This window comes from Dromiciops gliroides, chromosome 6 (assembly GCF_019393635.1).
Source record: "Dromiciops gliroides isolate mDroGli1 chromosome 6, mDroGli1.pri, whole genome shotgun sequence".
Taxonomy (NCBI): domain Eukaryota; kingdom Metazoa; phylum Chordata; class Mammalia; order Microbiotheria; family Microbiotheriidae; genus Dromiciops; species Dromiciops gliroides.
This window is the reverse complement of record NC_057866.1, coordinates 138989778-139007088: the sequence shown is the minus strand read 5'-3', so window position 1 is coordinate 139007088 and position 17311 is coordinate 138989778. Positions and strand designations below refer to the sequence as shown.

General features: G+C 34.8%; 1 protein-coding gene across 4 annotated transcripts in view; it reads left to right on the top strand.

The window, feature by feature from the left end:
* Nucleotides 1–17311, top strand: part of CENPC (centromere protein C) — a 70384-nt gene that overhangs the window by 28244 nt on the left and 24829 nt on the right. For all 4 annotated transcript variants that reach the window (XM_043973122.1, XM_043973121.1, XM_043973120.1 and 1 more), the window contains exons 9-12: nucleotides 5037–5237; nucleotides 8605–8908; nucleotides 12871–12972; nucleotides 17074–17153. In XM_043973122.1, coding sequence (XP_043829057.1) covers nucleotides 5037–5237; nucleotides 8605–8908; nucleotides 12871–12972; nucleotides 17074–17153 — 687 coding nt within the window. The remainder of the gene's footprint in view (nucleotides 1–5036; nucleotides 5238–8604; nucleotides 8909–12870; nucleotides 12973–17073; nucleotides 17154–17311) is intronic.

Here is a 17311-nt window from a genome sequence, read left to right as displayed (position 1 = left end):
TGACATCTTCACCTCAGTTTTCTCATCCATAAAATCACCAAGTTGAGCTAGATGGCAATTTGTGATATAATGATCTTGTAATCTTTCAGGTGACCAGAAAATTCTCTTTGCCCCTCCATACTCATTGGCACCAAGATTCTCGTTTGTCTTTTGTTTCTTCTAGTCCTAGTCTAGTAATTTGAATTGTTCATTGGTTCAGTAATTTGCCATGTCTTTCCTTGTCTATCATCCTTACTTTTATATATGTCAGCACCATTTGATTAACATTTATCATGTTCTTGTTAGGGTCCTAATGCAACAAACAGTTGTGATCCTTAGTTGTTGTTTCAATTTAGGTTCAACCCTCCTTCAAATTTCTGGCTATGTAAATGTTTCTTTTGTCTACTCTGTTCTTTTTATTCATCTCTATGTTAGATCTGATCCTTGCACCTTGTCCTTAAGCCATCTGTAAATGTAATTGGACCCTGAAGTAACATCTTTTTTTTTATTTTGCTCTTTAAAAAAATTATTGTATAGAATTTTATTTTCCAAAATTTATGTAAAAACAAAATTTTAACATCAATTTTAAAAAAAAACTTTGTGTTCCAACTTCTCTTTCCTCCTCCATTCCTACCCCCCCCACCCACAAGAACTCAAGCAATTCAAAATAAGTTATACATGAGTAGTCATGGAAAAATTCCCCTATTAGCTAGTTGTGGGAAAAAACAGTCAAAAAACCCCAAACTTCAGATTAAGGAATTGTCAAAGAGGAAAAGAAAAAAAAGTTTTTTTTTAAATGTGTTTCCATCTGTTTTCAGATACTATCAGTTCTTTCTCTGCAGATGGGCTGCAATCTTCATAAGTCCTTCACGGTTATATTGGATCATTGCATTGCTGAAAATAACCACATGCTTCCCAGCAGATTATCTCCCACTATTGCTGTTATTTTGTATACAGTACATTTCACTCTGCTTCAGTTCATGTAGGCCTTTCCAGGTTTTTCTGATAGTATCCTGTTCATTATAACCTGTATATAGTACCTTAAGCTTGACAGAGTTTTCTTTATAAAAGCCCAGCAAAGTAGGTACCATATGTTTTGCCATTATAATCAATCATCATAACGATTTCCCTCCATCCCACTCCCTTCCCATGACATTTACTCTATCTTCTTTTTACCTATTCCTCATCAAAAGTGTTTTACTTCTGACAATCCTCTCCCTCGCTCTGCACTCCTTTTTTTTCACCATTCCTTCCTTATCCTCTTCCCCTCCTACTTTCCTGCAGGGTTAAATAGATTACTCCTCCCAGTTGGGTATGAAAGCTATTCCCTCCATGAGCCCACTCCAATGAGATCAAGGTCCCTGAGCTAATTCTGTGTTCTAAATTTTTCTTCCTCCCTCCTTCCCTCCCTCCTCAACCCTCCCTATGAGATCAAGCAATTCAATGTCATACTTGTGCAGTAATGCAGAACATCTTCATCTTCCTTGAAAGTGTTTTGCTTTTTACTGCTCTCTCCCCCAATCTGCCCTTTCATCCTTCCCTTCTTCCCCCCTCCCCTTTTCTCCCTCCACTCCCTCAGGGCAAAAATATATTACTATACCTACTTGAGTATGTATGTTAGTCCTTCTTTGAGCCAATTCTGATGATATTAAGGTTCACTCACTCCCCAACTCCTTCCCTCTCTTCTACTCTCCTCCATAAGCTTTTTTTTTTTGGTTTCCTTCATGTGAACTACCTTGCTCCAGACCATCTCTCCCCTTCTCCCTCCCCCAGTTTATTCCTCCTACACCTCAACCCTATTTTAATGATGTCATCATGGATTAGTTAGGTGGCACAGTGGACAAAGCACTAGCCCTGGACCCAGGAGGCTCCAAGCCCAAATCCAGCCCCAGACATAAGACACCCCACCTTGTCTGCCCCACAAAGAACAAAACATAAATGCTTTACAGATATCATCACCCTGAAGTAACATCTTTAATTTTCTTTTGCATCATAGGTAACATTCCTTTCTAGATTACTATCCAGACACCATTCTGTGGAGACACCATTTTTTTCATAGAAAACATTTATTAAGCACCCACTGTGTGCCAGTCACTGCACTAAGTACTGGGGATATAAAAAGAGGTAAAACACAGTCCCTGCTCTCAAGGAACTCACAATCTAATGGTGATACATTAAGTATGACCAAGTAATAGAATCTGATATTGAATCAACATCTTTTCACTTGAAATCCAGTATTTCCATTTTCTAGGCATTCTACTTTTCATGTTTTTAAACACACTTCTGCACATTTGGTTAATATTTTTCTTGGTTTATTTTAGTCATACTTTTTATTCTTTTTTTTATTCTTTAATGGTTATATGTAGCTTCAATGTGCTAAAGCAATCTGTGGGTTCCACAAACTAATCTAATGAACAAGGAAGAAGAAAAAGCAATGAATAAAGGTTATTGGGGAATAGAAAAAGCAAGGGATTAGGGAGAAAGATGAGAAAAGGAAATAGAAAAAATGAAGTAGTCCCTACTAGGGAGTAGTATTGTAACATCTTTAAGGGATCCGCTTACTGCTCAGTGACAGCCCTATCATAAATAACTTACCTTTGCTTTAGAACTCTGTTTTGTTTTTGTTTTTTTTTCTTCAATAATTATTCTATAAAAAGTCTTCATTTCTGAGATTCTACTTTGTCTCTTTGTGGATTTTTACTTGCTCTTCTTGCTGCAAGACCCATATCAATTATCTGTTGTGGCTACCTACCTCAAGATGATTGTGTGAAAGACATACTTTCAGCGTAGTTTTAGTATCATTAAGGGAAGTATTTTTTATGATTTTTCTGGACAGTTTGAATTAACTTTTTGTTTTGTATTAAAAATTTTATGAAGTTCTACAGCTTCATAACAAAGAATTCCAGAAAGACTAAAGGAGTCAGAAGAGCTCTTGAGATCATAAAGTCTTACAGAATCTTCTCCCTCCCAACTTCACTGCTTTCAGGTAGATGAACCCAAAGCAGGTGGTTATTTTTTCTTTTATTTACTTTTTTCTATAAATTAAGACACTTTCTCTGTAGTTCATTCCAATATTTTGTTAACATGATGAAATACTGGTTTCTATTTCTTTGGAAACCTAGTCAAATAGTTCCTCAGTATCAGACATTTTAGTTTTTTGTCTACCTACCTCTGATTACAACTTCCTTGTTCCTTTTGTTCTTTTGCTACCTCAAACTGCATGATTTATCTAGCAAATAAAACACATTCTTTTTGTGCTCTTTCTATATATTCAGTCCTTTGGACGCATTGCCCTATCTCATGGAATTAGTTATCACTTCTATGCTAATGACTCTCTAATCCCCTAAATCCAGGCTTCATTCTAGCTTTACATTTGCCTTTTAGACAAATTCCAACTCTTCCATCAAGGTGATGACTGTGTTATTTATCTTTTCATGGTGACTGTTATATATTGATTTCTCCTAACTCTTAACTTCTTTTGTATTTATAGCATTCAGTCTAATTCAGCAAACATTTTAAGAATATACTATGTTTACTATACTTCTTCATGCTTTGTCTTATCAATGCATAATTTTGATATGTGAATCTTCTTTCTTTTCTTTTCTTTTCTTTTCTTTTCTTTTCTTTTCTTTTCTTTTCTTTTCTTTTCTTTTCTTTTCTTTTCTTTTCTTTTCTTTTCTTTTCTTTTCTTTTCTTTTCTTTTCTTTTCTTTTCTTTTCTTTTCTTTTCTTTTCTTTTCTTTTCTTTTCTTTTCTTTTCTTTCTTGGCAATTGGGGTTAAGTGATTTGCCCAGGGTCACACAGCTAGTAAGCGTTAAGTGTCTGAGGCCAGATTTGAACTCAGGTCCTCCTGAATCCAGGGCTGGTGCCCTATCCACTGCACCACCTAGCTGCCCCTTCTTACTTATTTCATGTGTCATCTTAACTTGATTGTAAGATTCTTATGAGCAGGGGCTTGTTTTAACAAGCTTTCTCATATCCTTATTGGCCTAGCTTATATAATGTTAGCCACACATTAAGTGCTCATTAAATACTTTTTTTTTGGTTTTGTTTTGTTTTTGTGTTTAAAATTTTTTTGTGGGGGGCAGTGAGGGTTAAGTGACTTTCCCAGGGTCATACAGCTAGTAAGTATCAAGAGTGTGAAGCCAAATTTGAAATCAGGTCCTCCTGAATCCAGGGCTGGTGCTTTGTCCACTGCACCACCTAGCTGCCCCTCATTAAATACTTAAAAAAAAGTTTTGGTGGTGAAGTTCTTCCTTTTGTCTGCCTAGGTTATAGGTGAACTTTAAGATAGAATGATCTTTACTGCTTTCTCTTATCTTTGGTTTTTATGAGCTAAAGCGGTACAACAGAAAACTTTTTTTTACTGAGTGGATTTATGTACATCACTTCCCTTAACGTCCTCTAGTATTTTCTTAATTCTCCTTTGCACGAGTGGTAGATTGTTGTTGTTGGGGTTTTTTTGATTAGTTGGTTTAAGACTTTTTATAACTATTGTCCACTGATGCCAGTTGTTGTTTTCCTTTTCTTCTCTGTTTCTTCTCTAATTTCTCTTTTCTTAGTTTACAAGTGAGTCTCTATGGAATGAATGAAAACACATTTAATAAGTGCTTATGTGCAAAATGCTATACATATAAACATAAATGCAAATTGGAAAAGTCACTTCAAATCTCACCTACTGAGAGTAAAGTTGAACAAAACTCTACTCTTTAAAAAGAAAAAAGATTCTCTAATTATTTAAAGTATAATAAAAGAAAAAAACCCCTCATATTTCTTATTTGTTCCTAAGAATATTTATGGCTTGGAAGTAAATGTTGGTTATCAATATTTTTTTTGTAAACATAAAATATTAAAATTTGCTGTTAAATTTTGGTAAGTGGGAATTTTATAGAGAATTTAATTATCTTTTATAGAGATAAAATCAAAACTTAAGGATTGAATTTCAAAAAGTTTTTCAACTTGTGTGTCTTGAGTTGTCATGTCTTTTTCCAATGACTTTCTGAAAAATCTCTTGTTCAAAAAAATAGGAATTATTTTTTTCATGCTTCTTAATTTCAGGAAAAGGAAAAAAAAACAATGATGCTTCTCAACAAATTCAGAAAAAAGGACATTTAAATAAAACAACATCGAAAAACCAACAAATATCTAAGAAGAGAGAAATTATACCAAAACAAAACAAATCTAAAGAGTTCACTGTTACTAGAAGTCAACGAATTTCTAAGCGTCCATCTAATTGGTGGGTAGTTACAACAGAACAGAGTAAGTATTCTCATTTCATAATACAGTATCTTCTGTTTTGGCTTTCTTCCTTTTATGTTCCTTTCATCTACTTGTACTCCTTCAGAGTTGGTTTCCTGCATATGACCCTGAATCCCTGGCCATCTCACTGTATTGTATTTCATACTCCCTGATATGGGGAGACATAATACTTCTTGTTCCTAATTGCTACTCCTATACTATCCCTTTCAACATTACTTAGCAGCTTCTCTGAAATTATATCACCAGTTTTCACTCTAAACAAGTCACAGTGACTTGTCTACTGGCCACAAAATCATTCTTCCTCTTCTTTTTTTTTTTTTTCCAGTAAGTTACTACTTGACTCACTGTTTTCCTCTCCCCAGTTCTTGTCCTTATAGTAGAAGACTATAGTCATTCCATATGACCTCTAGGACCAAATGTAAAATCCTTTGGCATTCAAAATCCTTTATAACCTAGTTTTTTCCCTGCCCCTCCCACTCCCCATCACAGTCTCCTAACTACTTACCTTACAATCTTCTAACTACTTACCTTACTGCCTTCTCTTTTTCCTCCAAATATACTCTTTAGTTAGCTGGAGCTATCTGATAGTGACAATGGGGAAAACACAAAATTGACTAATATTCTCTGGACAGTCCTATATCAGGTACCCTTTATACCATAGCAGTCCAATACTAGGCAAAAAATTTTATGATTAGGTCAATTCATCTTCTCTTTTCTCCCCTCCTCCCTTCTGAGGTGAGATAGATTGAGTCCAGCCTGTAGCCCACAGGAGTAGGGAAATTAAACTCTTTTCTTTTTTTTTTTTTTTTTTTAGTGAGGCAATTGGGGTTAAGTGACTTGCCCAGGGTCACACAGCTAGTAAGTGTTAAGTGTCTGAGGCCGGATTTGAACTCAGGGAGTCCTGAATCCAGGGCCGGTGCTTTATCCACTGTGCCACCTAGCCGCCCCAAATTAAACTCTTATAAACTCTACTACTAAGGCCTGTACAATTGAATCTAAATCTGATCTGGAATTATTGATTCTAGTGGTTAGAAATAATTTTCAGTTAATAAGTAATACAAAATAAAGTGGGGTATCAGTTTTCAATTTCACACCTTTCTGTCCTTTATTACCTCCCAAAGTCTGTCCAAACTCATGCTTCCATGACAGTATCCATCTCATCTTCTGCCGTCCCCTTCTTCTTTTGCCTTTAATTTTTCCTAGCATCAGTTTTTCCCAATGAGTCCTGTCTTATTATGTGGCCAAAGCATTTAAGCTTAAGATTCATCCAGTTTTTGTCATTCTAATGAATAGTCAGAGTTAATATTGACTGATTTGATCTCCTTGCAGTCCAAGGGACTGTCAGAAGCCTTCCCCAGCACCATAATTTGAAAGTGTCAATTCTATGGCTTTCAGCTTTCTTTAGAGACCAACACTTAGAGTCATATTTTACTACTGGAAAAACCATAGCTTTGACTATGTGGACCTCTGTCAGAAAGGTGATGTGTCTGCTTTTTAGTATTCTGACCAGATTTGTCATAGCTTTCCTTCCAAGGAGCATATGTCTTTTAATTTCATGACTGTGGTCACTGTCTGCAGTAATCTCTGAAACCAAGAATAGAAAATCTGAGAATGCTTCCATTTTTTCTCCCTCTTTTTGCCAGGAAGTGATGGACAGATACCATAATCTTATTATTTTTAATATTAAGCTTCATGCCATCTTTTGCACTCAAACTCTTTTACCCCCATCAAGAGGCTTTTTAATTCTTCACTTTCTGCCACCAGAATGATATTGTTTGTATATCTAACATTGTGAATATTTCTCCTAGAAACCTTCTGGCTTTTGAATTATCCAGCCTGACATTTAGCATGATGTACTCTTCATATAACTTCAATATATAAGTTGACAACATACAACCTTATTTTATTTTTTTCCAATCTTGAATCAGTCTGTTGTTCTGTTTTTGTTTCTAACTGTTACTTCTTGAGCCACATACAGGTTCCTCAGGAGACCAGTAAGATAATCTGGTATTCCTATCTTTTTGAAGACATGCCACATTTTGTTGTAATCTGCAGTCAAAGGCTTTAGTAACTCAATGAAGCAGAAGTTGATGTTTTTCTGGACCCCTCTTGCTTTCTCCATAACCCAATGAATGTTGGCAATTTGGTCTTTTGTTCCTCTGTCTTTTTGAAACCTGGCTGCACTTTTGGTAATTCTCAGTTTACATATTGATGAAATATATATAGCTTGCAGAATTTTCATCATAACAAAGCTGGCATATGAAATGAGTGCAATTTTTCAATAGTATAACATTCTTTGGCACTGCCCCTTTTTAGGATTGGGATGTAAACTGACCTTTTCTAATCCAGTTGTGGGCATATTGAGTTGCAACACTTTAATAGCATCAGCTTTTAGGATTTTAAACCATTCTGCTGGAATTCTATCACTTTCATTCGCCCCTGTTGTTAGTAATACTTGACTTCACAAGCCCACTTGACTTCACTCTCTATAGTGGCCATATGTACATGTTATCTAGGGAAGGTAAGGTAGCCTTCATAGTTTGAATCTAACATTTGATTTAGAATTAGCAGCAAGTTGTCATTTGTGACTATCTACTTTGAAACTGAGTAATATGACTAGTAGAGATGGGGATTCTTATTTTTTATTATTGTGGCTAGAACTCTACTTGATTCCTTGGTAGGTTCATTTTCATATACTAAGTTTCCTAAAAATTTTCCCTAAGGCAGTTGGATGAACAAATGTTCTAGTAAATGGGGACCTTGAAGAACTCAGTATACTGAAATTGCAATGTAATAGTACTGACGTTTGAGTATTTTTTTTCCTTTTTTTTCTGCTTTAGACTTTGGCAGCTTTAAAGATTCTTAATCATATAAAAATTGAAGAGCAAATTTTTTCATAATTTTTGAGGCTCTTTTATTGCATGAATAATAGTAGATCTAACAATGAGAGCTTGCTTAGCTTATCAGAATTCTCTGCATCTAGTAGGCATTTAAGAAATAATTTGAATTGAATGTTATATTTGAATAATACTTTACTATTTTCAGAGTGATTTTCACATTCATTAGGTCATTTGATCCATATAACTGTCATGTGAGGCAAGTAATAACATTTCCTATAAAAGGTAATGATGAAATTAAGGTTTATTGATAGTGAACTGCTCAACTGCATATAACTAGAAGCACAACTGAGAATTTGCACCAGTGGCTTCAGAAACATCCATTGCTCTTTTCTCTAAACCATTCTTACCTTAAGAACTGATTTGCAATGTAGAGCACTACAGATACTGTAAAGTGCTACATAAATGTAAAACATTTTAGTTAATGTTGACAGCAGCTTGTTAATTTCAGATTATCATTCAATTTTTAGGTAATATGTCTTACAGTCCTACTTTAGAGTTACCAGTAAACCATAAAAAAAAATCCAAAACATCTAAAGAAACAAAAAAAATACCTACCAAGACTTTGGGGAAAGCAACTATTCCACTCAAACAACAGAAATCATCTATTTGTGCCAAGCCAAAAGAAGCATCTATTCCAAACAAACAAAAAAGAAAGAAATTATCATATTCAAGTGATGAAAATTGTGATATGGTCCACACAGTTCCCAAATTGGATGAACAAGAAGGTTCATTAAAAGAAACTCCAAGAAAGAAAAACGTTGCCTATTCTAGGTAATATTCATTATTTATACAATATTTCTTATAATTGGTCTGATGCAATTTCAACATTTTCCCTCGTTCAGCAAAAAGTACATGTTACTTATTTGGTATAACCTTAATGGATCTTCAGAGCTCACAGGTATTTTCTTCTTAGCATTTTTAAACATGTTCACATCAGGTATTTCATTTGATGTTATGGCAATACTGTGTGATAGGTAGGACAGGTATTATGATTCACAACCAAGGTCAAGATGGATTAAAGAACTTGGCTTTTGGCAAGTTAGGGCAAAACTGCAATAGGACCTAGATATCCTGATGCCTATGTTATTGATTGTAATCCTGTAATATATATATGTAATATATAAGAAATTAATTACTCTTTTTTAACATTCTTTTTCATTATTTTATTTATTTATCTATATATCTATTTGTTTATTTTTGCAGGGCAGTGAGGGTTAAGTGACTTGCCCATGGTCACACAGCTAGTAAGTGTCAAGTGTCTGAGTCCGGATTTGAACTCGGGTCCTCCTGAATCCAGGGTCAGCACTTTATCTATTGCGCCACCTAGCTGCCCCCTGAATTACTCTTTTAAATATCATTTAGATTCAATTTTTTTTCTGTATAAGGTCATAGATTTCATAGATCTAGATTTCAGAGCTGGAAGGGCCCTCAAGAGTTCATCTAGTCAAGCACCTTTATTTTACAGATGAAGAAAATGAGACCTCTGGCAGTTAAATGAGATGTCCAAGGTCCTTAAGTAGTTAATGTCAAGGGTGGGATTTGTACCAAGGTCTCTGACTACTGGGGCAATTAATTATTTGGCTTACGAGTTATTTAGAAATTATATCTGACCTTGGAAATAGAGTCAAACATTGAAGCCTAGATGAATGACTTGTCTATGCTCATGTAGCATGTTACTGGCTTAATTAGCTTTAGAATCTGTCAAGTTTTGACTCTTTATCATGGTCTCCTTCCACTTAATATGACACAGTTATGAAATTATCAGACCATGAATAACATTAGTAGCTTAGTTATGGATATCTATGGAACATTTTCTTCTGTTTTCTTGCAAGGACAATTTTCATTAAAAGATGTTCATTATGTGTATTCTATGTATTGGCCTTCAACCCAAATTCATAACTATTTTATTTAAAAAAAATATTGATGCCTTTTGTTTTTTACCCATGTTAGAGTTCAGACTAAAGATGGATTTTACTTAAGATTTAGTCATTTCTCACAATATTGCTTTTAAACATATTAAAGGAATGCACCAAAAAATACATTATAGTAATACTTGCTGAAAAAAATAGTGTGTGTATATGTGTGTTTAAATAAAATCAAATTAAAGAAGTACTTTTTGTGGTAGAACAGTCAAAAGTCAAAGACAGAAAGGTGTTTTATATGTGTGTGTGTACATATATGTATAAAATCAAAATATAAACTGCACTCTGGTAGAACAATGTCACATAGCAAACATTCAATAAATATTGACAAATAATATACATATATATATATATAATACAGCAATACTTTTAGTAGTAGAAAATGTATATATATATTTGCATGTGCATATATGTATATATTTGCATGTGAATATTCATGTGTGTGTGTGTGTGTGTACATATGTCATTTCTTCTGTGGCCAATCTGGTATTGAGTCTCTAAATTCCTAAATTAGGTTATTACTTAGCTAAGTTTTTCCTTGTAGGCACAGCCTCTCCTCTGGCCATAGAGAGCCTTTCTAGTCTTCTAAAAGTTCTATTTAAATTATTTATAAAATTTTTTTTCTAAAAGTATAATTTGCCACACTTTTTAGTTAGGCCAGAAAGAGAAGTTAAATTACATAGGTATGTATCTGAGTCTTCACCTTTTGTTGGTGATGAACTGAAATTAGTCTTTTCTTTGATAATTTAAAGAATCAAAGTTTTTGTAGATGGGAGACAGGCTCAGAGAAGGAAGGTGACCTTGTTCCTGGTCTTTCAACTAGTTAGTGGTGGAGCAGAAACTAGAATCATTGGATTCATAGGATGATGAATCCATCATAGGATTTCTGACTTATTGGGACTCACTTTATCTAATTTTCCAGAAAGCTAGGTGATTGATTTAAATTTAGGGTTTGTTCGTTTTTTTTTGGGCAGGGCAATGAGGGTTAAGTGACTTGCCCAGGGTCACACAGCTATTGTATATAGGGTTTTGTTTTGTTTTTGTTTGTTTGTTTTTTTGGTGAGGCAGTTGGGGTTAAGTGACTTGCCTAGGGTCACACAGCTAGTAAGTGTCAAGTGTCTGAGGCTGGATTTGAACTCAGGTACTCCTGAATCCAGGGCCGATGCTCTATCTACTGTTCCACCTAGCTGCCCCTGAATATAGTTTTTTTGTTTTTGTTTTTGTTTTTTGTTTTTAGTGAGGCAATTGGGGTTGAGTGACTTGCCCAGGGTCACACAGCTAGTAAATGTTAAGTGTCTGAGGCCAGATTTGAACTCAGGTACTCCTGACTCCAGGGCCGGTGCTCTATCCACTGCACCACCTAGCTGCCCCCTGAATATAGTTTTAAAGACAGTATTATTATAATTTCTCTTACGTATAACCTTGAGAATCAATATATTATTCAAAATATACAGTTAGTTGTTTTAATAAAAAGTATTTTTGAAATGACTTTTACCCAGTCTTTTTCTTAGATATATTTAAATCTCAAAAGTTGTAGTTGGTAAATTACCTTTTATCATATTCAATTTTTTTTAAATTAATTTTTTATTTTTGCGGGGCAATAAGGGTTAAGTGACTTGCCCAGGGTCACACAGCTAGTGTCAAGTGTCTGAGGCTGGATTTGAACTCAGGTCCTCCTGAATCCAGGACCAGTGCTTTATCCACGGTGCCACCTAGCTGCCTCCCTTTTATCATATTCAAAAAGAACAGGTTGTTGGAAAAGTTTATTCTCTCAAAACACAGCACTTTAGTGATCAAGTTGAACATATTTCTGATAGGCAAGCTAGGAAAGGGTATGTAATGCAAGTTTGTATAATGACCATGGACCTTAACCTATTGAAGTAGAAACAGTAAGTACTAGTACTTTATTTCCTTCCTCCTTTCTTTCTTTCTTTCTTTCTTTCTTTCTTTCTTTCTTTCTTTCTTTCTTTCTTTCTTTCTTTCTTTCTTTCTTTCTTCCTTTCTTCCTTTCTTCCTTTCTTCCTTTCTTTCTTTCTTTCTTTCTTTCTTTCTTTCTTTCTTTCTTTCTTTCTTTCTTTCTTTCTTTCTTTCTTTCTTTCTTCCTTCCTTCCTTCCTTCCTTCCTTCCTTCCTTCCTTCCTTCCTTCCTTCCTTCCTTCCTTCCTTCCTTCCTTCCTTCCTTCCTTCCTTCCTTCCTTCCTTCCTTCCTTCCTTCCTTCCTTCCTTCCTTCCTTCCTTCCTTCCTTCCTTCCTTCCTTCCTTCCTTCCTTCCTTCCTTCCTTCCTTCCTTGTACATATTGTATATATCCTGTTAGACTATAAGCTGTGTTGTTTTTTCATTTTTGTGCTCCATTCCTTAGCACAGTGCTTTGCTTATTGTAGGCATTTAATATTTAATATTTGTTAAACTGAAGTGAATTTAGTTTCCCTGTTAAAAAAAAATGTCACTTCACTTTAATGGGTAATAAACATAATGGGCCTGAAGCATTCCTAATAAAGAATTATCCAAGAAGAATAAAACTACCTGTATAGGTTAGTTTTAAGGTCCCAGCGTTCATTTCTTACAAGATCCTGGTTTAAAATCAGTTCTCTAAATATTCCTACTCCTTTGAAGATGAAACTCCTTTGAAGATCCTGGAATCAAGGCTCCTTCATTACTGAACTCTGATCTTTAAAACCCATCATAGAGTATGCTGAACACTAGTTGCCAGGGAGGAAAGAAATGCATAAGATGATAAAATGTCATTTATTGTACATAGTGTATTTGTTTGGTTTTATATTTATGAGCAGTTTAATATTTTTATTTCCACAGTACTGCAGAATCCCCTAAGGAATGTATCAGTGATGTTCAAAATGTTAATCTGACACCAACAGTGCTAACATCAGATTCTAAAACCTCAACCATGGAAGAAAGGTATTGATGACTAGATAATTAAAATAACCTTTCCTTTGATGTCTAATAGTATCTTCTTTTCTCTGATTTAGTAAATTAAAATTATGGTTTCTTTTTTTTTCTCCAATCTTAATAGTATTTTATTTTTTTTCTAGTTACTGGTAAAGATAGTTTTCAACATTTATTTTTATAAGATTTTGAGTTCCAAGTTTTTCTCTGTCTCTCCCTTCCCTTCCCCCTCTCCAAGACAGTTATAGGTTATATATGTACAATCACATTAAGTATAATTCTGCATAAGTCATATTGTGAAAAAAGAATCAGAAAAAAGGGAAAAACCTCAAAAAAGAAAAAAAAAAGTAGAAATAGTATGGTTCAGTTTGCATTCAGATTCCACAGTTCTTTTTGCAGGATGTGGAGAGCATTTTCCATCATGAAACTTTTGGAATTGTCTTAGATCACTGTATTGCTGAGAAGAACTATAAGTCTATCATAGTTGATCATTTGCACATATTGCTGTGTGCAGTATTCTCCTGGTTCTGCTCACTTCACTCAGTATCAGTCCATTTAAATCTTTCTAGGTTTTTCTGAAATCTGCCTGCTCATCATTTCTTACAGCATGATAGTATTTCATTACATTCATATACCACAACTTGTTCAGCTATTCCCCAGTTGATGGGCATCCCCTCAATTTCCAATTCTTTGCCACCACAAAAAGAGTAGCTATAAATATTTTTGTACATGTGGGTCCTTTTCCCTTTTTTATGATCTCTTCAGGATACAGACTTACTGGGTCAAAGGGTATGCATAGCCCCATAGCCCTGTAGGCATAGTTCCAAATTGCTCTCCAGAATGGTTTCATTCACAACTCCCCCAACAATGCATCATTAGTGTTCCAATTTTTCTACATCTTCTCCAACATTTATTATTTTCCTTTTTTGTCATTATGGTTTCATTTTTAAATGCTTTAAAGGGACTGACCAAGCTTATCATAAGTTTTGCTCCATCAGCAAAAGATACTGGAGATTAACTAAATGTTGAGCAGAAGGAGGTACGTTGGCTGCAAATTGGCATGGGGCGGGGAGGGGGGGCTGGGTGTACCCCCATTGAAAGAAAAAAAGGTAGGAATTGACCATAGGGACTACTTGTGACTAGCTCTTTAAATTTAGAAGTTGGGATTTAGATTTTGAGCTTTATCGTATGTATGTTTTTTAAACACTGAAAAAGTTAAACTTTTTTTAAAAAGATATGATACATTTTTAATTTTTATGTTGTCATTGAATTATGTATTCATGAAATGCTTTAAAGCAGTGCCATTTTGTTTTAGTTAAAACTTATATTTCATCTAAAAATGATATAGATCATGTATTAGAAATGGACTTAAGGGGCAGCTAGGTGGCGCAGTGGATAAAGCACTGGCCCTGAATTCAGGAGGACCTGAGTTCAAATCTGGCTTCAGACACTTGACACTTACTAGCTGTGTGACCCTGGGCAAGTCACTTAACCCCAATTGCCTCACAAAAAAAAAGAAATGGACTTGTGTCAATTCTAATTTTTCATACTAGTAATTTCAGAATTGATTCATTTTTATCATAACTGGATACTTTCATGGATCTGTAATCTCAGTGATTTGGGTGCTCCTATCATTCAGGAATGTCTACAACCTAGCTATATCTTCTAATCCTATGCATCTCTTGTCCATGTCCTTAAAAGAACGCCCAGGGGCAGCTAGATGGCGCAGTGGTTAAAGTGCCGGCCCTGGATTCAGGAGTACCTGAGTTCAAATCTGGCCTCAGACACTTGACACTTACTAGCTGTGTGACCCTGGGCAAGTCACTTAACCCCCATTGCCTACAAAAAAAAAAAAAAAAAGAACGTCCACCGTACTATATGGAAGCTTTATTCTATATCTTTTGATATTTTGTTACCAAGGGAACACTCAGACTTTGTATTGTTTTTCCCTCATTCTTCTTATGTGATTGACTTTCTCCTTTTAAGGTCATACATATTCCTGATGATATTCTTCATATTGTTTCTTCCATTCAATTCTTCTTTGGCAAAATTTGGCAGTTTATTTGATGCCTACCATTTATTGCTCCATTGCTCTTTTGATTGACCTGCACTTTGTTAAGAGATTATGTTATTCCATAAACAGAAGATTGATTTTGGAAAGAGCCCATGTTTCAAGGTCCTTAAAAGCACCACGTGATTTAGAGTGGCAATATAATCAGCTGTCTTTTTCCTCACCAATTCTGGGTGCAGATCTTTGCTGTTCTGCAGGGTTTTCTAAAATGTGTAAAATGCGATTTGACCATATATCTTCTTAACTTAATCTGTATAGTAGATATTCTTTATTTCCATGAGTGTTTGTGTGTGGCTAAACTCTTGAGTGACTGTGCATCCACTTTAGGAGGCTTTGCAGCATTTTGGGGCTGGTGTTAACAACAGTGTAATTCATAAATAGCAATACATAGAGGAACTTATTCTACAGGGTCTCTTCTATTTGGACTATACATTGAACATCCTCCCAAATAGTATTAATTATATTTGGTGAGCATAAAACCTCCTCCTTTTATTTCCTCACTTAATATAAATGATTTGAGGGTCATTGTACCAAAGTTATCTCTGTTCTTACATGTTTCAAAGAATCTCATGTGATCTCGTCATATTCATGGGAGACATGTTGCTGGGGAAAAGCCTTTAAAAGTGACATTTTGTTCTGCTAAATCACATGCCTTTTTCTAAACAATAAACACAGTTGGAACTTTTATTTAATTTCACAGTTAGCAAATTGTGCAAATGTAAAGTTATGATCCATTATGGAATAAGATTTGTGAAAGTCTGGCTGTTTCCTTCTCTTTTGCCTTTATGAAGAATGCTTCTGATGTGTTGCCAGATTGTCTACTTTCAGGCCTCCTCATGTGGTCAGTGTGTAGTGGTGAAGAAGGTTTACTTAGCTAGGGTGTCCCTTGTAAAGAGTTTTAAGCACTGGGAAGACTTTGCTTTTCATCGTGGTAGAACATACTACTAGAGCCCATTCCCAATTGACAAAACCCTTGACAACTCTGTGTAACCTCCACTGTGTTTTGAGGCATTTGAGTAGGCATGTGCAATGTAGACTAGTAGGTGGAAGGAAAGATATAAAGATGAATAAAACGCCGTTAAGCTTAAAAGTTATAAAGTAGGGGGGCAGCTAGGTGGAGCAGTGGATAAAACACCGTTCTTGGATTCAGGAGGACCTGCGTTCAAATCTGGCCTCAATTACTTGACACTTACTAGCTGTGTGACACTGGGCAAGTCACTTAACCCTCATTGCTTTGCCAAAAAAAAAAAAGTTATAAAGTTTGCTATTTATCTGGTATGATGGCCAGTTATGAAATTTTTTCATCTATCTTTTTTTTTTTTTAAGGTGAGGCAATTGGGGTTAAGTGACTTGCCCAAGGTCACATAGCTAGTTAAGTGTCAAGTGTCTGAGGCTGGATTTGAACTAAGGTCCTCCTGACTCCAAGGCCAGTGCTTTATCCACTGTGCCACCTAGCTGCCCCCAGTTATGAAATTTTAATTCATGTTTTAAAAAAAATGATTGTCATTTCCAAATATTTCTCTATTTTCCTCTCTTCCTATAGTTTCTTCAACATATACCATTTATGTCTTTTTTCAAGTTTGCTGGGTTGATCAGTTTGAAGTGAAACCTCATAGTTATTTTGATTTGCATTTCTCTTATTAATAGGGAGAATTTTACATAAGGTTGTAGAGAATTTATACTTCATATTCTTAAACTGTTTATAACTTTGAACTGCTTATTTCTTGGCATTATATATTTGTAACAAGTCTCTATATTTCTTGTTTATAAGACTTTAATCGAGAGATTTTTTGAAATGAATATTTTTTCTAATCCAATTTCTCTTATTGTTAGTGCATTGAGTTTGTTGTTACAAATGCATTTAATTCCAGTTATGGAAATAATAATGTTTTTTTCAGCAAGGATTACTCTCTTGGCATGTTCTTATTACTATTTATTTTTATTTTATAAGAAAAATTATAATAGTTATTGGAGAGTGGGGTAACTTTCATTATTTGAAACAGTTTGGATTTTGAGAATTCTTTTTCTTTTCCTTTCTAAAGTGGACCAGCCAGGTTAAGGAATAATGTTTTAATATCTACAAACAACAAAATCCTTGGAGATGAACAGGAATGTGGTACAAGTAAGTCAATAATAGTTTACTCTTTTATTTTCTTAAATTTAGAGGGTCTTATGACAAAGAAATATTTAATAGTGATAAAGTATTTTATATAATACCTGTTATATGATCAAGGTCCCATGCTAGGCCTGTTTCTTCCTTATACTATTAACCTTTGGTGA